Source organism: Aphelocoma coerulescens, chromosome 3, assembly GCF_041296385.1.
Source record: "Aphelocoma coerulescens isolate FSJ_1873_10779 chromosome 3, UR_Acoe_1.0, whole genome shotgun sequence".
NCBI classification, from domain to species: Eukaryota; Metazoa; Chordata; class Aves; order Passeriformes; family Corvidae; genus Aphelocoma; species Aphelocoma coerulescens.
Genome location: NC_091016.1, coordinates 75970265 through 75998197, shown reverse-complemented (window position 1 = coordinate 75998197; position 27933 = coordinate 75970265). Strand labels below are relative to the sequence as shown.

The 27933-nt window shown below is 38.0% G+C and overlaps 1 protein-coding gene across 7 annotated transcripts in view; it reads left to right on the top strand.

Annotated features, from left to right (window-relative positions):
- The window catches only part of NT5DC1 (5'-nucleotidase domain containing 1), a 132451-nt gene that overhangs the window by 85915 nt on the left and 18603 nt on the right, over positions 1-27933 (top strand). For all 7 annotated transcript variants that reach the window (XR_011149945.1, XR_011149944.1, XM_069010944.1 and 4 more), the window contains exons 7-9: positions 425-599; positions 5055-5152; positions 27637-27755. Coding sequence is in view for 5 of the 7 variants with exons in the window: in XM_069010944.1 (XP_068867045.1) it covers positions 425-599; positions 5055-5152; positions 27637-27755 (392 nt within the window). In the remaining 2 variants the exon portion in view is untranslated. The remainder of the gene's footprint in view (positions 1-424; positions 600-5054; positions 5153-27636; positions 27756-27933) is intronic.

Sequence of the window (27933 nt, the reverse complement as noted above, 5' to 3'; positions counted from 1 at the left end):
GTAAGTGAACAGGTGTTCTTTGGAATTTTGGGTCCTTACCACTTTCTAAACATTTAGCTCATTTTACAATCACAAGCTGAGTATCCAAAAATTGAGCAAAGGCAAAAAGAAATATTTCCTGCGTAAAACTACAATCTGAAATTTCTTTGCTATAAACCATTATGAGCAAAAGAACATCAAACAAAATAATTATGAAAATTCCACAGTAAAAGAGAAAAGTCATGCAAACTTATTTCTGCTACAATGAATCCTCTTGGTTTGATTGGAGGTTTTGGTTTATATTAAGTTACAGCCCAGAGAAAATTTTAAACTTTGCTTTGCCTTATTTTAATTGTGTTGTTTGCACATAAAAGGATATTTGTTGTGTGGATTAAGTGGTTTGTGAGCAAGATTGGATAATATAATTATGTTTTAATTTTTTTAGAAGATTGTGGGATGTATTTCCCAGAAGTGAAAAATCATCCAGACAAATATTTACAAAGATGTCCCGAGTCTGTAAAAAAGTGGCTGAAACAACTGAAGAATGCTGGGAAGATTCTGCTGTTAATTACCAGTTCTCACAGTGACTACTGCAGGCTTCTGTGTGAACATGTTCTTGGGTAAGTGCGAAGTCCATTTCAAATTATATCTGCCAAACAGCGACTGGACATAAGCCTGAGTTACTGGGAAACTAATTTGCGTTTTGTTTATGTATGGTGAATTACTTGGTTTTGAGTTTTCTGGTGGGCCCATCTCTTGTAGATTATTACAGGGTACTTGTGGAAAGTAGTCCATCTGTGAGCCTGTGAGCTGTATCTGACCCACAGCACACTGCATCCTTTTGGGGGCATCATAATGGGGTTGAAGATGCCAGGGAATTATCTTTTAGGCCAATGTCCAGTACACCATCTGATTCCTAATTTTATCATTACGTTTTGTTAGACTGTCTTATTTAAGCCACTTCCTTTCTTGCTTCTCCAGCAGTGAATGGAATCAGTAGTACTATTTAATTTCCTTGCAGTAATCTGCAGGAAAAGCTTACCAGTTCCTTTTCCCATTAGTGGTTTCCAAAAGATGGCTGTGCATGAGAAATGTGCTTCATCACAGCAGAAAAGATAAAACAGACAGTCCATTGCACTTGGCAACTGGTTGAGATTGTAGTTGCTGATCACAACAGCTGTTTTTAGCGTAATAAAGAACATGACTGGTCAAGTCAAATTCAGTGAAATTCAGCAGAACCATCACTTACACCCCTAGAAAAAAAGATAATCAGTGATGCAAATAGTGTGGTAGGTGACAGAGTGAGACTATTAATTTATTATTAATCAAAGAAACAAAGTAGTTCAATGTGAGACAACCTCGACTATCAGGATATGCCAGGGAACATCAGAGTGAATGCAGCAACCAAGAAGAAAACCACGGGTAAGGTAAAAGACAGAGCTACCTTCCAAAACTAGTCCTGCCAGTATCACTTCTCTTTTGTACTCTCTAGGCTAAATGCTAAAATGAAGCATCAGCTGTGCCAGTTCTCACTGCTTTGCATGAACATTATACTTGCTCATTTGAGGGGCAAATCTACCTCCTGACAAAAAGGAATTCTGCTTATGAGCAAGATGCCTGTGAATTAACTCTTTTGTGTAGATCTGTCTAGTTATTTCCTAAATGAAAATTTGGTACAAAAGTAAATTCTTGGCCACATATAATGATTTTGGCTTTCCATTCCTTGGTGAATAGTGTTCAGCTGTTTAAGGCAGCTGGAGAGATCCTGCTGGAAGACAGTAAGCAAGGTATCAGAACGATCAGTTGCCTTTCAAACACCAAAAAAGATATTCTGCTAGAAGGATACTGCACCACTCTCTCTTTCCACAGAAGGGTAGGATGGTCTAAGGTATTTATTACAATCATGTTTTCCAGGGATTCATGCAGTGTGGCTTCCAAGTAGCTTCTGGAGAACTGAGTACTCCACTGTCCATTAAACTTTACTGAAGTGGGGTTATTTTCCTGAAAATCTAAACTTTTTATTGGTTTTGTTTGTTCCAGGCTTCTCATTTCAGACTAAAAGACTCTACATACCTGTGCTGCTTTTTGCTGTACTGGAATATAGTTTAGATTCACTCCTACTACCTCTGATGTTAACTTTAATTTGACCAGGCTAACTGCTTTTTATTCTTGACATCAACACTGCATTTTATTCTTGATGTCAACACTTATGAATTGCACCTACATAGTCCTTTATTAATTTCTACTCCTACTTCTTTCAGGTAATCAGTATGATACTGAGAAGTCCAAAACTGTATAGCATGAAATAAAAAACCCTTATGATAAATATGGAAAACGGAGATGCATGTGAAATTTTAGCCTCTTACTCCTGATATCCTTACCTTGTAACTGTTTAGTTTTTTGAACTTTATTAAAGAAGCACCTTTTTGACTAAGAAATTATTGTCTTTATAAAATCTGTGCTTGGAAATTCATGCTTAAGTGTATCATTTATTATTTCATGAGCAAAATATCCCAGTTGTGTTCATCTGACCAAATTGTCCTTAATTAGAAGACATTTCAGTAGGGAGAGGAAGTGTAAGAAAAAACTTCATTTTGAAATCAAATGAGAACTGTTTCCCATCCAGAGCACAGACATACTGCTGGGACCAGTATATAAAACATGTAAACCTAAGAAAGCAAGTGCCAGTTCATCCACACAACAGCATCATGGTGTGAATTTTCAGTCTTACCTAACATGAGGATGCTGTCCTCATGTGTCCAGTTAACTGAATGTTTAAATGTTGCCAGGAGCACACCTAAAGACGACTCAGTCATCACATAGTCACTGAAGCCAAGTGTATTTCACTTTTTCAGGAATGTTAGCCACCTAAAAGTGAGGGATTTTTTGAAGCTGGTCATTTTGTTTCCCTCTGTGGTTAGTGGAGATAAACCACTGGGCATTATCCTCAGCAATTCATTCTGCATTGTAGAGTTATGTCCGAAATAAGTGGGATGAATTACCTTTCAAGAATGTGGATGTTTCTCCACTGGCTCTGTCTGTGGTGTCTGAATTCAGTGTGCAATTTTTAGGAGGTCAAAGTTATGATACATGGATGAGATACATCCTACCCTTTGTGTTAGCTATTTACTGGAACCACAGGCCACTCTACCAAACTGGAACAGATTTGATTTGTATATAGTGTTACACAGTAACATAACACAAGGTCTCTCATAAAAACAGTAGCTTTGTACATGAGATTGAATATGTTGTTTCAAAAAAGCCCACAGCATCTCTTCCCAGAAAGCATAACTTTTCAACAGATCAATGAAAAGTTACCAAATCTTCTGAAAAACTCTTATCTTCTGAAAACTCTGTTTGTTCTGTTTTAATTTTTTTAAACAAAGCACTTGCCACTTTTTCCACAAATCATAGAATCATAGTCATTTAGGTTGGAAAAGACCTTCAAGATCATCAAGTCCAACCATTAACCAAGCACCTCTGTGTTCACCACTAAGCCATAACACCAAGTGCCACATCCACACGTTATTTGAACACATCAAGGGATGGTGACTCCACCACTATACTAGGCAGACTGTTTCAATGTCTGACCACCCTTTCTGTGAAGAAATTTTTTGTGAAATTGAATCTAAACCTGCTCTGGTGCAACTTGAGGCCATATCCTCTCATCCTCTCACTTGTTAATTGTTCTTTGTTGTACTCCTGAAATGTTTGCTTTGTTTTGCAAATTCAAGCTTAATTTACCCATGGATGCATTATTTGCACCAGACCCTAATTTGAAAAGTTTGTCTCTGTCAATACTTTTCACCTGAGGACAGAAGAGTCTGGCCTGTTTGCTCAGTGTCTGGAATCTTCCACATGGAAGCAAATTTTGAAAACATACCATTGTAATATTTGATAATGGTTCTTTTAAAAAGGTAAAGGTTTACATGTGGTCACAAGTGGAGAAAAATTAGACAAATCTAAAATTTCATTAGAAAAGCACCTTTATTTTAAGGCTGAAATGTAATTTTGAGCACAACCCAAAAGCTGTCTCTCATAGGGAGAGCGTTCAGATTTTGATAAGATATCTCAGTCCTATGGAAGATCATGAATTATTTGAAAGTGATACACTTAGCTGGTTTACTTCCAGCAAACTTCCTCTACTGCTGATAGCATTTCAGTGCCTGTGTCCATCTTGGACTTGCCATCTGTGATTTCTTTTTTCCATGCAAGAGTATCCATCATTTTTTGGATGTTGTAGGCAATGAAGTCACCTAAGCAATGAAGCACTTCTAATAAAATAAAGTACATCATAGATGAGGAATGTTTTCTTATATATCATGCTGAGACATTTAAACCCATTTAAAATGATGGGATTTCCAGAGTTCAGATAACAATCTGTATATGTGGACCTAAAGATCTTTGAAAAATCTGAATTTAGTGGTGGGAATCAGCTGGTAGATGAAGACTCAAAGCTGATGGTGTTTATTTGTAGTCACATGTCCAACCTCCCTGTAACTAGCAGGGATGTAGTGGGAGCAGCCAGTGGAATCTGAAGAGGGAGTTCAGCTTTCAAAATGGTTCTTCAATTTTGGAATATGTGAAATCACACTCTAATTTTCCTTGGCTGTAAATTAGATCTCTCTTGTCTGCCAGTGGCATCTTAGGCCTGTGCATCCCTACAGATACCAACAATATAAGCACCTGTGTTTAAGTGTCTTCAGTTACTTCCTAGCCCATCACCTCATATGTTCTTCTTTGAAAAGAATATCCCTCATTTACAACTTTCTGTGCGTGTCTATGCATATGTTGCCATCTCAGATTAAAAATATGCGATCTGTTACATGTTCTCCTGAGATCAAGGAACATCTTTTTACAAATAATGAGTGTTCCCAAAGATCAAAGTGTGACTCCTTTTTGACTGCCTCAGGAAAATACGGATAATAGTGACACTGAACAAGCACTGAAAAAAAAAAGTCACAGAAGCAAGTGCCTTAAAGAAGTACTTTGATATTTTCTTAAGTCTTAAAGAGTATTGTATGGCATTTAGCTAATTTGTTAGTTTATCTAATCACATTTACTTTACTTTCTAGGAATGATTTTGAAGAGTATTTTGACATTTTGATCACAAATGCTTTGAAACCTGGTTTCTTCTCCCATACACCAAACCAAAGACCTTTCCGAACTCTCGGTAAGTTGCAGCTGTAAGCCTCTTCTCATCTGCTTACCTCTATGGTTAAAAAAAAAAAAAAAGGAGAAATTAAATAAAGGGGACTGAACACTGGCAATGGGGTGGGAAGTGGACTCCTAAAATTCTGTTAAGACTGAGAAGCACTGAGAAATTAAAAATTACAGTATTGAGGACAATTGAAAGGCAGAGCTATGATAGTAATTAAAATTACATGGGGGCTCAAATATTGCATCATTAATGAAGAAGAATCTTTTTCTTTATTGTGCTGACAGGGTCATGCACACAAAACAATATTTGGTTCTGGAAAAAAAAATAGCAGAAATATTTAAAGAATTTAAAGGAAATTCAGAGAACTGTACAAATAAAATTGCAAAACTGAAGGAAATGTTTTATGATGGAAATCTGACAGCATTAAATGTGTTTGGCTAAATAATGATGGAGTAGGTGAAAAGGAAGTGCCCGTCAGTTAATATAATTAAAACAATCTGAAACACTTGGCAATGTTGTCCATAAGGTAATTAAGGTAATTAACACAAGAGGTTTATAAGAGCAGTGTTCATTGAACTACAAATGACAATGTAACATTGCTGAAGACAGTTAATTCTTCCATATTTTGGTAAATACCTTTATGGTTAAATGTTACCTAAAAATTAATCTTATAGGCAAAATAACTTAAGTCAGCATACACTGAACCATATTTTATCATTTTATGACAGGAAAGTTAGCATTGCAGCTCAAAAGAAATTTTGCTTGTGGAACTTTTACAGTAAAACTGAAACAAGTAGCAGAAATACATATTGAAACTACATTTTAATGTTTCACATATTTATATAGGAAAATAAGTAAGAAGTATCTTAGGTGTGATTAGTTCAAATAGTTGCCAAGTTGACAATTTGAAAAAAACATAATCTCAGAAGGGAAATTGAAACTATTTGTGTGAAAGGAGGGAGGGGAGTAAAATCTTAAAGGATGAAAAAGGCTCAATTCTGCAACCATTTGATTTAGTTTCGTATAAGGCAAACTGAAAATAAAATGTAATTCACTTTGGATTTCTTTTAAACAATCTGATTAGCCTGACTTCCCAAGGAAATCCTGCTGTGTCCCTCTGTCAGTAATCCAGCCAGCAACTTTTGAACCTGTTGGACAGTTTCAGTAAATTTAATAGGCAGCCAAAAAGCTCCAAGATACTTTGACGAGGTGGGGGTTTTTGTGCAAACAAGGGCAGACTAGAGGGAGAAGACCAAGTTACTCTCTCCATTGATATTGTGTAGCACTGGCTTAATCACTACATTACACTGTAAGGACCAATTTTCATGAAGCTCTTTCTTTCTCTGCTTTCAAACAGGAACAGCATTATCTGGAGTCCTCTTATTGACTTGGTGGTTTTCATTCAGTTTATATCTTGACAATGCAACGGGGCTCAAATGTCAGTCAATCACTCATTACATGAATACCTTATTAATGCTAAATAAAATGTAGTTTCTGTTCTGGACACCTCACTATCTAAGTAGATAAGGGACACAAACGTAACTAAAGCAATCATCAGATAAATAATTTATTGTAACTACTAACGTGGGAGGGGGGTTTTGTTTGTTATTATATTTGAATGAAAGTAACTGGTTTCTTCTGAAAGCCCAGCCACAACATTCAAAGCAAAGAATGATACACATAGGACAGGTTTTTAGAGGCATGTTTAAAAGTACCATAGAGCTTGTTTAAGAGTACATGAAGTTTAAACTGTAAAAGTAGGAGCATTTATATGAGAAAATGCCTGAAATAATAATACATTTCTATAATGTTTATTTTGCTGCCCTCCCTCTGTGTTCCTCACAGCAGCTGAAACAGTATACGGTGAAGCTTCTGATATGTTGACAGGGAGCAGTTTTCAGAATTTTTTTTAATTTTTCTTTTGTATCAGAACCACTGAAAATTCAAAATTTCAGTTTCGACTTTGTTTCTTCCTGTTGGCACTACAGACTTCAGGCAGAAGAGTTTGGTCATTGTGCTGCATATCAGGGAGACAAAATTTACTTATTTTTCCTTTGAAAAAGTAAAAAAACTATAGGTGGACATCATAATAAATATTTTCTTAAAGCACAGAGACTAAACTTTTGCTAATGTAATTTAGGGAATAAAAGCTTGTTCTAGGAAGAAATGTGTTGTAAAAAATGAACTGAAGTAATTGCTTGTCATTGCTATCCATTTCTCCAGATCTGAGTCTCAGCCATGTTCTTCCAACCATCAGTAGGTCTGAGCTGCAATAAATTCCTAATGATACCATCTTTTATTGGGTTATAAATGGACTTAAGGATAAGGCACAAGATACGGAATGTGTTCTTAATTTCAAACATCCCAAGTGTTTCATTGTGTGCTGGTGCTAAATGTTATTTGCCTATAACAGGACTTCTGCTGCAGATTTACTAAAGGAAAGGTTTTGAAGTTTACTAAAGAGAAGGATAAATTCTTTTCAGTGAATAAGTTCAAAAGGCAATTGTGTTCAGTAGGCATTTGAAGGAGAATGAGAAACAGGACAAGATGACAAAGGAGGCATTGTCTGGAAATGTGATACTGGGTAACAGCTCTGAAAATGTGTTTTTTTCAGTAGACAAGTAATTTTAGAGCCAGTCCATTTAGAAACCATGAAACATTATTTTAATTGCTCAATTAAAATTGCATCAGTATTTCATTTGAGTTTCAAGATGTGCATCATCTAAAGCAACCAAAACACTGTTTGAAAGCCTAAAAGATTTGTGTGACTGGGACACTGAAAAGCAGAATAATTAATTATTTAATTTTGCGTAATTGTCTTTCAAAGTACCATTCTGTTAAGTGGAGGAACAGTTTATGTGAATCTTTACAGATTTTAGGACAGCTACATTTATTTTAACCTGGCAAAGCAGTTTTTATAATTAGGGGTAAGTTATGTAGCAAAGGATATATTTTGTGAGAGCGCTGCTGTACATAAGAAAAACCCCAGACTTTGCTACCATAATATGAATACTCCATAATTTACTTGTTATTCATGAGGTTGTATTTTCTTTTACATAGGGAAATACTTCTCATGGTTCTTGAAAGTATTAATAATATCTTGAGCTACAGGATCTAAGGATCAGGTTGAAAATGTTTGTGTAAATCCTGTGTTGACAATGAAGGATTTTCTTTGCTTTCAACAGCTACATTCAGCTTAAAATAATTTATCATTCCACTAAGGGTGTGAAGGAATATAAATAGAAAATACAGTTGTGAATTATATGATAATCTGCAATACATGAAGATTTCTGTAACATTTGACAGCAGAGCTTTCCCATTTTCGCATCACTTTTTAATGCATATCGAATTACTAGCCTGACTGCCAGCTCTGATCATTGCCAAATATATGTTTTACAATCCAAAATTATAATTGAAATGCTAAAGATAAACCTTAATTCCCTGAAAGCCTTCTCTAAGTCTGTATTTACAGGGAATTCTGCTTGGTCTTAAAGAAGGCTTATATATCTTTTATTTTCAGCTCAGGCGCAGCTGTCTTTTCTGATCTGGGGGTTTTTTGATAAATTAAAAATGTATTGCTGGCTGTTCAGTGTCTGAATTTGAAACACATACTTAAAAACTTATGTATAGCCTCATATATGTGTGTATATATCTGTACAGGCTGAAAACAATCCTATTGACGGAGTGCCAGTGGATGCCACATTTCAAAGCCTGCTTTCAGTTACACTTCCAGGCTGTGTGCCTTATTCCTGAATTTGAATTTCTGTCCATCTCAAGGTGCCTCTGCTGCAGAATGTAGCATTCCCGTTTAAGAAACTTTCAGTCCTCTAATTTTTATGATTTTCTGGTAACTGCCATTTTAACAATTCTGTGCAGAATCATTTTTCCTCCTTCAGTCTTCTTCTCTAGCCCTCTAAAAATACAAGAAAATTCTATAAGCTGAAAGGACCAATTAGAAAAGAAAATAAGGGGACAGGATATAAAACACCATACCTCTGGACTGAAGACCATCTTTGGTTATTAGGGACTGCAAGACTTCAGGAGGGGTGATCCCATGTCTGCTATTTGAGTTTTCTTTTGCCATCTTTTGTGACATCTGGGCTTGACTATGCTGGAGATGGGCTACAGAACTGGGTGGAGAATCAGGGCTGATTCTCCTGATAACTAGGTTTTTGCATTTATTTTCTAAGGATATTTAGGCCTGAGGACCAGGATGAGGAAGGAGGTGCCTTTCTTCATGTGTAAGGAATTTAACTTCTTTTTAGGTTATTCTTTTTATTTGCGATTTCTGTCTTTACCACCAGAAGAATATCAAAATACTACCCTGTAAATTTTATAAGACCTTAGTAAAACTATAGAATATATATTAAAATGTGGAATTTTTAAAACATTATATAGCACTATTATATATCTCATTTAAATAGTCTTGCATTATTCCCTCATTTGAAGAATATAAATGCCAGCTCTAGAAAATTCTGTTAAAATTTTCAACGAAAATGCATTGAATTGAATCTACAATATAGCTCAATAGCTATGATTGTGGTATAATAGGTATCTCAGTTACTACCTCTCGCAGTGAAGGCTACCTTGATCAGAAAAAGATATTTCTTTTTTTGTACGTCAGCCTGTGAGATTAAAGCATGAAAGCATAGCTAGTCTTTTTTGCTATTTCAGTTGTTCCAATTATGTTTCTTACCAATCTTATCTTGCATTATATCATCAGATCTTATTTAAGTGTATGACTTAAATATGATCTTATTTAAGATCATATTTAAGTGTAGATTCAATTTTTTAAATAGTTTTGGATTTAGGCCTTAGCTGATCACAGATATGACAGCACATTTGTTGGTATTTTTATGCAGAAACTTGATATTTAGTGAAGAACTCACTCTCCCAATAGGACCCTGTTCTTCTGCTGCACCTGTGAATCCTTTCTCAAATACATGGGTTGTAGCCCTCAGTCTGCAAAGGCTGTTGTATTTCCCACGTATTTGGTCTATGCCTCTAGACCCAGGCCAGTGCTGGGATTAAATTAGACTTTTTCTTCTGTTTGATGTGGATTCCCTGCACATCTTGGGAGCTCGGCTGCCCACTGCTCCTTCCATGAGCAAGGGGGGGAAGGAGAATCTGTTGACCTGAATGCAGGGGGGCACAAGGATGTTTGTGTGAGGCAAAGATGAATTGGAGAGGGGCTGGGGGAGCCAGGTGGTGGGAAGGGAGAGCATGGGAAGAGGCTGCATAAGAGCAGAGCGGCACATGGAAACATACATAGGAAAGGGATTTCACGCTGGTGGGGCTTTTTGAATTTCAGATCTTTGCTTTTGACTTCTACCATTGTCTCAAGGAGAACTTTTGCAATAAGGCTAATATGTCAGATAGCTTAAAATGATGTACCCAGGTACTGGGCAGACTGGTGCTCCCAGCTGGCCCTCCAGTCACAGCAGGGATGCAGCACCATCCTCCCGTGGGTCTCAGAAGCCTTTTGCAGGGAAGCCCATGAAGGGCCTCTTCTTGCACATCTCAGGAGGCACAAGCAGAATAACAACAGCACCAGCAAAGGTCACCTGTGTAATCTTTTCCTCTGGTGGCTCGGGGTGTTCCTTTATGTAATGCAGCTGTGCTTGTATCCATTCTTCTGGAGATGGTCCTTCTTCCTATCAGTCTGTCTGGGTATATTCTGTAACATGAGACAACATAATAATGCATTTTTGCTGGGAGCTTGTCACAGAGTGGCATGGACAGGTTGTGCTAGCTGCACACTGCATTATTCAAGAGGTATAAAGTCTGTAACCATTTCCCAAATCTCTTCTAAAATGACTGCCTTTATATTGTTGCAACATCCCACAGTGCCTTATGGCCCTTAAAAGCAATGCTGCTCTTTTTAGGGAAATGCTGTTTAGCAATTCTTTAAAGTGTATTGGCCCTGTTTTTCATTTATTTTCCAGCTATTTAGGAAAGAAAAAGAAATATTATAACTAACAAGTAATGATATTTTGTACTCTAGTTTTCAAAACTAGATCTTTTTGTACGTCGCAGGATGATGATATTAAGATGAAGAGTCTCTTACTGCTCTAATATCAGAAACAGGTTCTGTAATAAGCTGGCAGTAGGAGGTCCACTTTTGAAAGGGATAAAGTATCTTGTTCTATACCCAAGCCACCACTGAGAAATAATTCCCTACTCTTATCTCGGCCAGGGATTTTCATTTTATCAAGCAACTGGTTGGTATGGATGATTATATAGAAATAATTCATATTCAGTGGTATAACCTGGCCGTTTTTAATTTTTATTTTGAAAAACTGTAAGGATTATGGAGACACCTTATAAAGATGCTTCCTTTCAGATGACGCCTTCTTTAGCAACATAATCAATGCCTGACTCTACTTTCTGAAAAGCAGGCTAGGGGAGGCCAGTAGAGCTGACAGTGGAAGACACATACAAATTTCATCTCATAAACCAGGGTTTGCTTTCATACAGATATTCATAATCCACTCGAGAGGCTCAGAGAGTGTTTAAAAAAATCCACAATGTCAGGCCTCTTGGATGACTGTTTCACCTCCTACCCTTTGTTTAAATGATCTTAGTCTAAAACTATTCCACTTTGTGTACTGCCTTTGCAAGATATCAGCCACTCCACAGATTATTTTTCTGATAGTGTAAACAGCTGTCTCAAAGACTTCTGGTTTCCTGATATTATTTATGTGCTGTAGACAAACATTTAGAAAATCAACAGATGTTACCTTGTAATCAAAGGGATTTACCAATTAATCTTTATAAGGTTTGCTAGATAGTACCTGTGTGTAGTTTGAAATCAATACTTTGGGAATCATTTGAGAATAGAGGCGATTATTTCCTATCATGTCATCAATGTTTGTAATTATCTATGGGATAGGTTAGATGGGAGTCTTTTAACTGTCCTGATGGGTTAACAAACTCTTTCCAACAGTTAAATTTTATTTTATTTCGTTTTTTATAAACGTAGCCTTAGTTGACTGTGACCGTTTTGATTTTGAATTTTATGTGTTCAGTACAAAGTTCTGTGTGAAAGCATTTAAAACAGGTGCAAAAAGCAGAATAAAGCTGGGCCAGCACAGACTCGCATCCTTTTGCAGAGCAGGTTGTTAAAGTCACAGGCTTCATTTTTTCTGATAGTTTCCAAAGTCCTTGGCTACTGTATTTGATGGTCATTGCCTCATAAAAGCAAATGTTTTGTACAATTTTGTTCCACTACAGAGATAATGAATTAGAAGTTGACAATGCATAGTTGATTGCTAATTGGCAGTGTGTCATTTTTAAACCTTTCGTGAAATGCAAGAGACACTCTGCAGTTTGCACTGATGGTGTGTGCATCCTCTACTACAGTGACATGGTTAAACTGGTGTAAGTTCTTCAAGTGGTGACTCTGTAGTAGTTGGACCATGTGGTAGCCAAAGAATGACTTTTCCCTTACAGTGGAAATCTGAGCTGAGAAGCCATCCCTTTTCCTAGGAGGAGGAATAGAGCAAGTGTGGATTTTTGTGTTTATTTGGGGTTGTTTTTTGAATGGGCTTTACTGGTACTTGCTTCAGAAGTGCTGTGAGGCCAGATTGTCATCACATCATTTATACAAATTTGTTATACTAATGATGGGTTTCACTCAGGCATTTTACAGCACGTCAGGAGCAGCAAAACTCTGTTTCTGTTTCACGGGAGAGCACCGTGTTGAATTGCCCGACTACCCCAATTCACTGTAAACCTGGAGCCTGGGCCAAGGGCTAGAATTTCAGCCTGAATCTGGCCGTAGGAGGTACCTTGTTATCAACTGAACCACCCAATGGAAATTGGGTTTGGTGCTCCTTCTTGAGCTCCTTTGGCTCAACCACATTAGCCAGCAGAACTGCCAGGACACAGGCTAATTCTTTAACATGTACTCTGTTTGCCTAAGCATTGAGGCTTATGCAATCTCATGGTATGTGCGGGTAGGAATTTCCGCCCATCCCCTACTGCGAACCTCTATCAATACTGCAATTTCAACCACATTTGAGTCTGGCCTAGCATTCTCAGAGATATTACAGCCTCAAGAGGCTGGAGAGGAAAAGATGGGTCTATCACTGCCAACACGGAGAAAGGCTGCAGTATAAACTTCCCCTTGATTAGATATCTGAGTGTCCATCCATGAGAGCCTAGCTACAAATGACCCAGCTACTGGAAAAGCACCCGTGAGACTCTGCACCCTATTAGACATTCAGTGAATGCAACAGCAGAAACAACTTCATAGGAAGATAGGCCCCATTATTTCCATTGTTGTTCACAAACAACTCCTTGTCTATTTAAAAATTTTTTTAAAAGAAAAAAAATTAAACAGTCTTTGAAATAAGGCATCTCTTTGTTGCTTTGTCATTGAGATGAAGGCTGAGCTGTGGATGCATTCTCCAATGCCCATCCTTCTTTAAAAGAAAAAAATTATTGTAAATGTGTCAGGCCAAGGTCTTTATATGTTTGCATAGTGTTCAAAGTACCTCAGAGGATAAAAGGAATAAGAAGTTATTCATCCAAAAATCAAAACAGTAAAAAACTGCAACTTGCTTCTGCATAAAGACAGCAGGGGTTGCTTCAGCTGATTACCTTTGATATTAAATAGCGTGTTTGGCACAGAGCTGATAAGAATATTACAGAAAACTAGTTCAAAGAAAGTTAAAAATGCTGCTTTCAAAAGCATGGTATCAACAATATTCCTTTTGTTAAAACTGGAAAACATGTTTAGCATAATTGCCAAGTACTCCAAAACAGAATTCTTTGTGTATGGAGAGTATGTTTTCATTTTCAAAAGGAGTTACAGTAACTACTACAGTAACACTACTACAAGATCCCAGCTATTGATTATATCATGTTATATTCAAGGTCTTGAAGGATAAAACTTAAACCTCTTTTCTTTAAGGAACTGTGCAAGGATGTGATAAGAGTCAGTTTCTGTCTTCAAGAAACCCACAGGCAGACCAGATAAACAAATGGTAGAAAATAAAAGCACTGGCTTTTCTGTTTGAGCCAAGGAACCAAGATATTGAATGACCTCCCCTGAATTGTATCTCCAGCAGATCTGCATATTCACCTAACATATCTAATGTCCTAATCCAGAAGCAGTGAAGAACTGTAAACCGGGTTTGGATAAGGACTCATCAGTCTTGACTGTGAAAATCCTTTTAGCCCTTTTTAAAGATTTAGCATAATGGGAAAATTAATATTATTTCAATTAATTCTGCTAGATTTAATTTTTCTGGTTCATTAATATATCCTTTATAATTTCAAGGAATTGGACCTCTGAACTTCATGTGTTCTATACTGAAATTAATCAAATTATTCAATAGTTATCCAGTAATTACTTCAAAATGTTGAAAGTGATAAACTTGACTAGTTGTTTATTTTGGAAGACAGTTGCATACCAGCGGTTCAGGCCATGTTTATGTTTCATTTTAATGGAAGAAACTTCCTTCATAGAGAAGCATGTCAAATGCCTTTAAACACACATACCATACGACTGGGAGGTCATTAAAAGTCGAGATCTATAGAAAATCCTCAGTCATAGTTTTGTGATCACTTTCTGGTGTTGTTTCTTTATTGTCTCTTATTTCAGGACTCTAGCAGAGAGTAGGACCATGATACAGTCTGATCTGGATTGTACCAGAGAGACAAGGCAGGAAAACTCCCACACTTCAGAAGCCAAATTAATCAAAAAAATGCAGCTTCTTTTCACAGCAGAATGAGCTAAGGGCCTGTCAACCCAATCTTCTCTCTCCAGTCAGTGCCCATAGAACATAAATTGCCATAGCGTAAGTCTGTGTTTTCAAAACCAAAACCAAAATGCCTAAATGACCACTTTGTATTCCAGACAAAACTGTGTTCAGCAAAAAAATTATCTGGCTTAAGGGAATTCTTCTCTAAGACATGAAAATGTTTTTAAGGGGAGACGATCTTTTCCTCCATATTCTCTAAGAAGAGACAGACAAGATTTAGAAGCAAAGCAGTCAGCACTCAACTTAGACTACATTTATAGTGCAATAATAATATGTGGTGCATAAAAATGATTGGGATTTATGGAAGATTTTGCACTGAATGTGGAGACCCAGGTCTGTATGGAAGACAAAAGCAAATGCACAGTTCCATACATGAGCAATGCTTGCCAAGCTGACTCCTATTAGCCCTGAGATTAGCTCAGCTAGTTAGAGCATGGTGCTAACAACACCAAGGTCACAGGCTTGTGGTAACATTAGTAGCAGCCATTCTGGAATAATACCTTGAGTTCTCATGTTTATGCTTCCATAGAAATGGTGAAGAACATCTAGCAATTTTTTATACAGATAATTCAATTCAATACCAACAATACTAGACTAGGGGAATTATGTTTATGAATGTCTTTTCACCTGCATTCTATTTCCAAGCACATACAAGACTGTCCATCAAGAGTGTCCATGACTGGGGCAAAGAACTAAATTGAAAATTTCAAAAGACTTAAAGGAACACTAGGGAGACAAACCATGTACAACTCCACAGCTGTTCTGGCATTAAGAGAATACATACTTCCTTTTGATTTGTTTTGTGCATTTTTATTATTAGATGGTTAAATACATTTTATTTGTATTTACAGATACATTTTATTTTGTCCATGGAACAATAAATATCCCACTGGAAAGCTTATAAATTTATGTAGATTATTACCAGACTCTTCTGCTCTTTCTAAGTAGGATGTTACACTCTTGGTAGCTTATTCAAAACCTGGCTTTTCTTCTTGCCAAATCTGTATCAGAGAAATGTGGATCATTTTCAGAAGCTATTTTTTTATATGGAGTTGCAAGCCTCTCACTGTCGTGGTTTCACCCCAGCCAGCAGCCAAGGCACTCACTCACTCCCCCAGCAGCAGGAGTGGAGAGAGAATCAAAGTGTAGAAGGTAGAAAACTCATGAGTGGAGATAAAGACAGTTTCTTAATGAAAGCAAAAGCTGTGCCCTCAAGCAAAACAAAACAATTCACAGCTTCCAGGCAGGCAGGTATTCAGGCAACCCCAGGACAGCAGGGCTCGTCACAAGTCACACATAACAGTGACTTGAGAAGGCAAACTCCATCACTCGAAATGTGTCTCCCTTCCTTCTTCCTCCCCTCACTTTATGTACTGAGGATGATGTCATATGGTCTGGAATATCCCTTTGGTCAGTTTGGGTCACTGTCCTAGCTGTGTCTCCTCCCAAGCTCCTATGGCACCTCCAACTTTCTAGCCAGCTTGAAAGTACTAAAAGCAGAAAAGTCCTTAACTCTGTGTAAGCTCAGCAATAACAAAAACATTTCTATTTTCATCACTCTGTTCAGTACAAATCCAAAACACAGACCACTACCAGCCACTCTGAAGAAAATTAACCCTTCCCCAGCCAAAACCAGCACACTCCCTCAAACAAAAATTGACTCAGAAGTACATTGTAAGGGTGCTGCCGTATGTCAAAAATCAGAGGTGTATTTTGAAACAATTAAGTACCAGTAATAGATACAGAAACCACAGTGTGTAGAAACTGCTCTGGCTATCTATCATCTATCGTCAGCCACCTCCCACTGTAGGCAGTGAAGGGCCAGCAGGCCTGGTCTGTGGAGGGCTTTGCAGTGCCCAAACAGCAGTGCCTCCACTGCACAGAGGACATCGGCCCATTGACCCAGTGCTGCGCTTCCTGGTGTAGAGCCTTCACACTGTGTTTCTACGCCTGGGTCTGAATCCCAGCTGAGGTGTTCTCACTGCCTAATTACAGACCTGCAGTGCTAATCAAGAGCCCCAAGGAACCCAAAGGTCTTGCAGAAGTGGCACAGGACCTATGGAATATGGGATGCCTGAGGGATGGGTCAATACAAGTTTTTAAATTTTGCTGGTCCACTGAGATTTAGTTCAAACCTGAGAGAAATAACTTCACATTGCAGTTCTTAAAACGGTGTCAAAATCCAAATGGAATTCCTGGAAGAAAGAAAAATTACCTGTGACACAGGGGACTTACCAGTATGACTTTGAGGGGGGAAAACCTTCTTTGACATATATCACGTGCGCATAAACAGTATGTGATAGAAGTTGGGAGTTTTATTCATCTTTATTCTCCATGAGGTTTTATTCATCTTTATTCTCCACATAATTGTTTTCATCTGTAGAATTCAAAAAAAGTAGATGACTAGACAGAGAACCTTGAGATTTGCTTCATAACCAATTTGGAAATTGGAATTGAGGCAGTTTGTAGTAAAGCAAAGATAAAGTTGTGTATGGTACATTCCTGGCAGAGCGAGAGCTGGCAACTGACGCAGAAAGCTTCCCTTCAGCATAGTTTCCATGAATCTGTATGTGCTGGTTTTGATTAAGGAGCTTTAGAGTTCTCTTGTGTGTTCTCCAAAATGTCAAGCTTTTATTAAGGTTATTCTGTAGAATTGTTTTTTTGCAGAAAGCACGTTTCTGTTTTCGTACTGCAGATCTGCTATTGGAAGCAAGTAGTGAAAGGAGCTGGTTAGGAAGCCCTAGAAATGAGCTGAGAGCATGTGGAGGAGTCGTAACCAAAGCCTAGGCTGAGATCTGCTTCAGTTTGATATGACAGGTGATCTCTGCCTCAGTTTCACAGTTTCTAAATACTGCAGCTTACCCAATGTTTATGAAGCACCCAGGAGAACTGCAAAGTGGCAGAGGAGATCTACAACAAACAGCAGATATGGATTTATTGCACGTGAGGTAAATATCAAGTGTGTAGAGAATCATGTTGTTTAGGAGCATCTCTGCCTCTCCCACCAAGTAGAGGGAAATAATAGGTCAGAGAATTTAAAAAATGGACATTTCTTGGCTGGTAAACAATCGTGGGACACTGCATCCTTTAGGTGAGTAGCAAGTCCTCTGTAGCTAATGTTCCAAAGGGAATTAGTTCATGCAACCTGAAAGCTCAAAAACAAAAGTGATGTACCATCTTCTTCCTCACTCTCTTTGTTCTTCAGCCTGTCTTTATTACTCACATTGAGCTCCAGATGTCTTAAACTTCAATATGTATGTTGCATGTTTTTCTAGGTAGTTAGTGACCCCAGGACTTTTTCTCTTCATTAGCAAACATGTTCATTCTAACTTGATTCTTATCTGCTGTGAAACCACTTCATATATTATTACTGTCCACAGATTCCAGGTGCTTCTGTGATACTGCCAGACTAAGACTGAATGCTCCAAGATTATTATTTTTTATTTTTTCTGGAATAATAGTAGCAAGAGATTTTATCTGTGAAATTCCTGCTTAGAGAGAGCTGGCGCAATGCTCTTGGTTCCGAGAAACGAGGTAAAGCACATTTTCATATAGATACCCAAGTGGTTTTGCAAACCACACAACATGCACAGATAAGGGACTGGAAAGGTAATCATAGAATGGTTTGGGTTGGAAGGGAATCTTGAAGATCATTAGTTCCAACCCCCCTGCTGTGGACATGGACACTTTCAGGTGGACCAGGTTGCTCCAAGCTCCATCCAACATGGCCTTGAACACCTCCAGGGAAGGGGCATTCACAACTTCCCTGGACAACCTGTGCCAGTGCGTCACCATACTCACAGTATCTAGTATCTAATCTAAAGCAACTCTCAATTTAAACCCATTTCCCATCTTTCCTGTTGCTACATGTCCTTGTAAATATTCTTGCCCCATCTTTCCTGTAAGTTCCCTTCATGGCCGCAATTAGGTCACCTCAAAGCCTTCTCCAGTCTGAATAATCACTATTCTCTCAGCCTTTCCTTGTAGAAGAGGTGCTCCATCCCCCTGATCAACTTTGTGGCCTTCCTCTGGACTCACTCCAATAGGTCCGTGTCCTTCCTGTGCTGAAGATTCCAGAGCTGGATGCAGTACTCCAGGTGGGGTCTCAGGGGAGAAGGATGTTAGAGGGATCATGTCAAAGGCCGTACAGGAGTTCAAATAAATGACATTTGTAGCTTTTCCCTTATCCACTGTTGTAGTTACTCCATCATAGAAAGCCACTAGGTTGATCAGACAGGATTTTCCCTTGGTGAAGCCATGCTGGCTGTCTGGAATCACCTCCCTGTGCCTTAGGAAGTGTCAGAGGAATCGTTTCTTTTACTTCTTCAGAAGATTCATTACTACAAATCTTTCATGTGAGTCTTCCCTTCAAAGGATAACTAAACATACTTTGCCAGAAAGGAATAATTTCCATTTTTACTTGCTGTCTCCAGCAAGTTACATTGTTCTGAGTTTTACAGTGACTGTTTCACACGTAGGAACTCTTCCTGTTTGTTAGAACATTAATTCCCTATCATTTTTTATTTTATTAAATGTGAAGTTGTTCTGTATCTCAACAGATCCTACAGGAACAAGGTTTCATGGTGATTTTCACTCTGGTGTTACCTATAAGCAGACCTTAAACAGCTTCTGAAATCTATGCCAGTTGTTCTAACCCTGTCATACTCTTTGTCCCTCCTTTGAATTCATCCATGACTGTGATCCACAGGGCCATGAAATTGTCCCCAGACCTCAAGACTGAACGTGTCATGTCTCTGTCTTCCATCACATGCTCACACTTCTCCTTCCCTTCTTTTGTAATGCTTTTATCTAAAAGGAATACTAATAATATAAAATGCAGTAGAGACTGTAATAAAATCATCCTTATTGCAAAAAAAATTGCAAAATCACCATTAGGATTCATTGATGATAAATGAACAGACTCCAAGGGGAGAGTCTAAAATCTGTGTTAGGTCCCAATCTCTTTTGGTATCTCTTGAATATTCTTGAGCAAAGGGAAATAAAATATAAGGCAGAAAATATATCAGGAATAAAGTGTGTTTGCTACTGAACAAAACCACCGAGTGTGATTGTGGGTATGTTTCATATTCTTTCCCATCTATGATGTTAAATTATTAGTGGCAGTTTCTATATCTTCTAAGAGAAAATGGTCTTTAATTATTTAATGGCATTATATTCTAATTAAATTTTTTTCTTTGATTGTTACTTGAAGTGCCAAGTATCATGAATAATCTATAAAAATACTATTTAGTACATATATGAAGCAATGCCAAGGTAGTCTCTTCCCTGACAGCTGTATTCAAATGGCTTTAATATCAGTATGATTTTTACATGTGTAACATAATGTTTCTCTGCTGCCATGTGATAAAAAGAAGTCTTGGATCAACAGGAGCCAGAACCCCTCTCTCAGTAGTCTCAGATGTTAGCTTTCATTTCCAGAAAAAACGACGGATCATTCTAAGGCATCCAGTTTTCCTTAGAAATACTGTGTTTGGGTTGGGTTCTTCTTTTTAATTACTAAAGCTGAGCAAGGCTCTAATAACCACTATCTGCAGCTCTACTTGTAAAATGACTAACAGGCAGAAAGCTGTGTGGGCTTGTTTATTTGTTTATTTATAATTCCCAAATTTATTTTTTGCATTTGGAATCTTAAATCTTAAGTTAGTCTTCAAAGGTTGATATAAAACTTCTCCCCTTCGGAGACAGCCAATATTTGGAGCTGGAACTTCAGACAGAATAAATCAATAAAATTAAAGCAGGGATTTGAGACAATGTAGTAAGTTAGGAAAAAAGAATGGAACTACTCATAAATCGTAAATCAACCTGTTGTATAAATAGTTTTCATATAAAAGTTAATGAAAATGTCTATTGTGTATTCCAGGCAAATGAGTATGTGTGATAACTATGCATGCTAATGTCTCCTATGCAATCATTATTCCCTTTGAAATAATATCTTTTAAGGACATTTTTAAAAATGAAAAGCAAAGGCCCCTTGCAGTCGGGTCCTTATATTGCTTTGTGGGGATACATTTGTTCAGAATCAAACTGTCTATTCCAGTTCTCATATATATTTCATACCTGAAGTAATAAGATACAGGGAAAGAATTCTTAGTCTCTCTGTAACTGTGGATTAAAGAACTTTTATTCTTTTTTTTGGTCCTTGGGGTTATTTTTTTTAAGTCTAAGGCCAAGGTAAATGATGGCATGGAGTTTTTCCACATTACAGTTCAGTGTCAATTTTCAGTGGGGAAGACTATGGTCCAAGAGCAAATTTCAATATGTCTTTTTTCAGTAGGTATTACTAGGGTTTGGGTAAACTAAAAGATTACAGGCTACACAGTGCAAAGAAAATGCTTTGTGTGTCTCACTTTGATTTTCATTAGAAATTGAGAAATTTTTCTGAAGTGACAGGTTAGGTCAGAACTGTCTGATGGCTCTCATCTCATCTTCTCTGCTTCCCTCCGTGTTCTGCTTCCATCTCATGAACCCCCTGGTAAGAACAGCTATGGACAGGTGCTTGAACTGAACTGTATATTCCTGGAATGTTTATGTCAGGTTTTTTTTCCTGAATTACCTACCTTTCCTAACTTATTTTAATTGGAAATGCTTTCTGGAAAAGCCTGTCTCTCTCCATAATTATATAGGGATCTCTAGGAAGACTATGGTACTAATTTTAACATGGTTATTTTTCTGAATGTTGGAAGCTTCTCATTTTTAAGGCTCCGGATCTTCTTACAAAACTGAGATCCAGAATAAAAGTGCTCTAGAGAGGAAATTTATTTCTTTTCTTGCCATTTTGTACCTTTCCAAGATCCCAATTCAAAAAACCAAAACAGACAAAACCCCCTTACAAAATATGTGCAATGAAGAAGTGAAATTATGTATTTATGTCCCACTTATCCTTGCAAAGTAGAAGTTTTCTAATTCATAAATGCAATTAAATAAAATTATGGAAAAACCCTCACCAAATTTGCACATGAACTACAGTTAAAAATGAACTTGTAGGAGAATCATTTCCCTAAAAGTGATTTTTCTTTTCTGAGAAAAAAATGTCTTTGCTTGTATTTCATCATATCAGTGTTTTAAACAGAAATGCTTTGTTAGCGAGACTGTTTCTGGGATGGCAAAAAGTTGATGCTTTGACAGATTTGAAAACAAATTACTTAATCTGTAGGGAGATGTTATTTTCAGTTCCTGTAACACAACAATCAAAACCTTCTAGAGAAACTTATTTGCTAAAGGAACTACTGATCTTCTTGTTAATTAACAAGTAAAATTTCTGAGAAACTTAATTGCTGACGTCTCTAAAGAAACTACTGATTTTCTTACAAACAAGTAAAGCTTCAGTTTAATCTCTACATAGCCTGTTGCTTGGCACAGTTTAAGCAGTAAGGCAGATTTTAATAAAAGCCTAAAAGGTTTTGGTAAAACTAAAAATGTAAAAACTCTTTTTTTTTTAATTTCTGCTCAGAGGATTCTGTGGTTTTTACATATGCCTGGAGCAATTTGAAAATACACTATTTTGTACTTTGGTCTTACCAGGCCTTACAAAACAGTGGAAGGACAGAAGTCCTTCCTGAGAAAAGTAATTGTTAATAATGTGGTAAACAGTACTTAGGAATTATTAAGAATTAGTTTCTTTTTTTTCCACAGGGTGCTATCTGTATTTTTTCCTCAGCTTTATCTGTGGTGTTCTTCCAGAGCATTGCCAGCTTTTAGTAGTACTGTTATTTAGTCCTCTGTAGGATCGAACACATATATGTTGGGATTGCTAAGCATAAGAAATATGTATCACTCCCTATGTAAACTTTAAAATCATGTTCCAGTTTTCAAAACTGAATTTTTACTTTGATTAGTTCAGCCTCTGTCTCACCAACCGTGAGCCACCCCAAAAAACACAGAATGATGAAAAGGCAGGAAGGGGAGGTGATCTTCAGGCTTTTCCTGGGAAAAAAAAATAATAACAGCTCGGATAGCCAAAAATGGAGATGGCCAAAATCACCAGTCACTTTGGGAAGCCTTAACCTTTCATTTCAGCATATCATGTTAAGGAAATAATTTGTTCTTTATCATTTCCCTCCAGTCATCCAGTCAGACAGGGGACTGGCAAGTGCTGATTCATGAGCAGATGGATTTCACAGCTGCTTCCAGGGCACAGAAGTAATTCAGGGATGGCAAAATACACACTAGTACCTGAGTGAATCCTGGAAAGCACACAGCAGAGTTGGTTGGTCTATACACAGGAATTTTTGGTGATAGCCTAAGAAGGGTGCCGATAGGGTATGAAGCTTTACCTCCAGGAATCTTGTAAGTACTTGTTTCTTCATGGAGAACATGCCCACAGGGAAACTACAGCTTAAGTCATCCCATCTTGTTACACCTTTACAACTGGAAGAATCCACCTGTGCAGGTCCCCTTCTCCTTGTACAGTGATGCACTCTCCTGCCCTGATTTCCCTTTTGGAAAGGAGAGTTTGTCTTTCTTAAGTGAGCTCAAAATGCTATCCAGAACCAGACTGTGTTTGCAAGTGAGACTGGAACATAACCCAGCTTTTATATTAATCCCTCATGGTCTGAAATGACATTATTTTAAATTGCAGAGAGGTGTGTCAGTGTGATAGTTGTGGACCATAGAATGGACTTGTTTTACAATAACTCCCGTGTTGGTAACCAGAGCTTCAGTTGCTGAACACGCGAGCCCATCTGCATGAGGTGCCTGCAGGCAGAGGGAACCCACCGGAGCTGCCCATGGGCAAGAAGAGGCAGGAGCAGGTACAGGCACAAGCAGCGACAGAGTTGACGCATTTTTCATTCTACTGCACAGCTCAAAGGGAAAAAAAATACCAGTAACCGTAATAGCCAGTCTAACTGGGTCTGTGTGGAAATGGGTTAAAGGCTCTCTAGAGAAAGGCAGAAGGAGGGGCTGTAGGGGAGCTGTATGCACATTGTAGTTAAACCCAGCACACTTTCAGCTGACAGGGCCTCTGGGCACTTGGAATTACTTTCTTCCCCAGGTCTCTGCCCAGTCAGGTAGATGTGAGGTGTCCGCAGGCTCTTTGGTGAGTCACTGGCAGGTCCTGGCCCCAGTGTATAGCCAGCATTCACTGCAGGGCACGCAGCCAGAGGAGCAGCACAGGGTGGTGCCTCAGGGGTGGTGAACTGATGAAAATTAACCTGGGTTTAGGTATGGCTCAGTGTAGGTGAATAACTGTTGAAGCATAAATTCACCCTTGCCTCAGCTTCTCTCTTAACCTTGGGCTTCCCAGCTGAGATCCCTATCCCACGGGCTGGGGTCTAACAGTGTAAACACCAGCCAAGCTGGGGATAGACCCCAGGTTCAGACCCTTCCCATCTCAGCAGGTATAACTCCTAAGAGGACACAGAGCAGATGGCAGTAAGCAAGCTGTGCAAAGTCTTTCCCAAAAAATGACTCTGCCAAAGTAAATTACAATCAGTTGTCATTTAAATGAGAATAAGCTTCACTGATTACATTTTGCATAATCATTCAGAATGAAACCAGATGTTCCTCGAGCCATGTTTTAAACATGCATGTTTACACATAGGCAAGAACATTCTCACAAGAAAAAGGATATTGAGTCTTGTTAGTGATTTGGTTTCTCTGAAAAAACTTATATTTTATTGGTGATGAAAGTATATTTCTGAATCAGAAACCATTTCCCAAGCTGTTAGACAAAGATGTATGGAAATTACCATCCCAGCAATAATACTGCCCCAGCATGAGTCAAGCTTTCCTTGTTGTTTTTAAAAAGGAACAGTAACTTCCCCTCAGGAAGACAGCTCTGAATCACAGTTAGGTTTGGGCAAGTGTTTTAACCGAATGATTTTCTGGGTTTAATTATTTTAATTTTACTTACTTGGTACCTTTACATTTCTTGACGTGGCAGGTTTTCAGTCTACAGCCAGGAATCTGGGTTTCAGTGTTATGTGAGGCTTCAGAAGAATCACTTCACCTAAATCATCAGAGAAATTCTTGTTGGTTATCCAGTCTGTTTGAAATTGTCAGGACATCTCTTTTCCTCCTAGCTTATAAGACCTAAAGCATCCCCGCCTATGTATGTTGCTTCCTGCTGGAAGAATATTTATAGCATTTCTGACCTTTGAATGAACTTATAAGAATCAATAACAGCAAAGTGGAAAGAAGGTCAGCAGCAGTTTTCCTCTTGACTGAGTGTAGCTAGTATTAGGCTTGGAATATCTAACATCTATTAGGAACTATCATAATCATATTTATGCAGCATTTAAGCGAATTAGAAACCATCCTCATTAATGACTTATAGCAACTGCAACACCATCTATTTCTTTCCACTTCAGGTTACAGTAATAAAATTGACACAGTCACCCCTTGATGTGTGAGCACAAGCAGCCATGTGAGGGTTCAAGGCAAGGTTTGTCCATTCAGAGTTGTTATCCCTATGACTCTACAACTCAGATATTTTAAAACACCCTTCCTAATTCCTCAAATTTCAGAAGCTCCTTCCAAAATCAAAGTGTTCCCATAATGAACTAGACATCTCAGTGCTGTTTGCTGCCTCCTTCTAAAGGGGAAATTAATTTCTTTTTATTTCATTGTCTAAAAGCAAATTTTCTAACTTAATTAAATCCTTTCCTTCTCCAGACTTGGCACCCCTAAAAAATGCTTGTTGCACTGCTGTTTGCCTACCACAGGGCCAACTAGTTCAGGTGGTAACTGTGAATTAGAAACCTAAATTCCGGATGCCTTGAGTTAAGTGAGATTAATCCCATTGCTAGCAGTGACAGTAATAGCTCCCACAGAGCGAGAGGTCTTCTACCTTGTAATTAGAGTGAATTGTTTCAGTCAGGACTTCCCCTTGTGCCATTCCACAGAGGTAGCAAGCAGGGTTTTGCCCTTTGCTGGAGCCTCCTGAAGCTGCTGTAATACATAGGGCTCCTATTTGCAAATGCAATGTCATTTTTCTGAAAATACCTCTCATAAAAGCTCCATTTTTCTCCAGTATTTTCCTGATTGACTGAATGGAGAGACAATGATAGCTATGCAAATCTTCACAAATTTAAAAAAAATTCATCGCATCTCAAAAGAATTGTTTTCATATGTTTCTTTTTCTATGTCCATGTCATTTGAGGATTGTGGCTACTTGTTCTGTGAGCCATCCAAAAATGTGTCTACAAATACAGGAAAAATAAAATAAATTTCCTGTTTTGACAACTTCTGTTTGTTCAAAAGTGGTTTGATCAAAGGTTTTAATAGTCAGGAAATTAAGATTTTTTTTTTTTTTATGGATGCTATCATATTTTTTATTATTGTAATTATTGTTACATTCCTGAAGAACAAAGGAAAAGACATTTCCGCAGAAGTTCTACATGAATTGTTAACGTCAACTTTGAATTTCCTTGTTTTTTCCTAGTTTATAAAACAACCTTAATACAGAATTGTTTTGTCTCCATTTCTTCAAATTCGTGGAATCATAATAATAAAGAATGGCTTCATTCCTCTCTCCACGTACCCATTTCCATCTTCTTGCTTCTTTTTTAATTTCTTTCAAAGACCAATGTATTGCGCCATGTAGCTCTTCAGTGCTCTTAAACATAAAGCTGTCTTAGCATTTCACCATTCTCCAAAATTTGCACTTCAACTTTCAGCAGTCTCTAACCAAGTAGATGTTGCTTTTTTCCTCTTATTCTTAACACATTTTAAGTACTTTGAAAAATTTTATAAAGCAAGAGAAAAACTGAAGTTCTGATGTTACACCTAAGTCAGATCTATGTACTGGGTTGGTTTCTAACTCTTCTGTCTCTAGCATGAAATAAGACATGTTTGAGACTAAATAAGGAAATCAACCTTTTGTTTCACCAGTTCAATAGACAAAAGATATTAATATTAATATTTCTGATGAAACTGTAGTTTATCGGTTCACTGAGACTACTATTTTGGCTCCAGCAAGAAGCTAAAAGGAGTTCATCTGGCAATAGCACATGGATTTGAAAAAACAACAAGGTTATATGGACACTGGGTCAGATCCATGCTTTGGAAACAGCCAAAGACAAAGCCTATGGCAGAGTTGGGTTTCAGTTGGGCAGGGAGTTTCGGTTTCTACTGATTTTTCTAATTTGCTGACACTGCCAGAGTGGGTACATGTCACTGTGGATTATACCACCACCAGCAACATTGTGGTTGTTGTCCACTCATCATTTGTCCACTCGTCATCTCTTCAAAACTGGATGATAACTGGAACTCCCCATTGTTTGTGCTGATCTAAGGCCGGTGAACGCCCTTAAGAGCTGCTTCAGTCTTTGTTGGGTTTATGTCAGTGTTTAAAAACTGTGGGTCATTTTTATGCATGGCAAGGTACCTGCTGTCTCCTAAAGTCTGTTTTATTTCACAGTTTCACCTTCATCTGTAGCAGCTCCATCAGCCTGGTCTGTGTGACCTCCTGCCTTCACTGCTGCATTGTTTGGGTGGCAAAGCCCATGAATTTAATTCTTTAGGTCTTCTGTAGCCAGGACTGATGAAACTCAACTGCTTCTTTTCCCACAAATGTCTGTCTACCCCCAGCTACCAAACACCTTGACTGAATCCACAGTCAGTACTGGAATTTGAGCCAGACACTGGGGCTGGTTTAATGTCAAAATAGACCAGCTGTGCACAGGCAGTTTCTCACACAAGTCACGAGTAAAGGAGGATGGGCTGGTTTCACTAACAGCATGCCATTTTGCGTGGTGATTTCAGAGAATGACGAGGAGCAGGAGGTTCTGCTGTCACTGGACAAGCCTGGTTGGTATTCCCAAGGTAATGCTATCCAGCTTTATGATCTACTGAAGAAGATGACTGGCAAGTTGGATCCCAAGGTATGTTATAAGTGAGAGTAAATCTTTCTGAAAATACCCTGTTTCAGTCAAGAATTCACCAGACAAACTTTCATTAAAGTTCTTGATGTGATTGGTCACAAACATCTGTTCTGGTTGTGCTTGCTGCTAACAGCCTGCAGCCCAGAACTGGAAGTAGCGTATTTGTCTTCTTACCGGT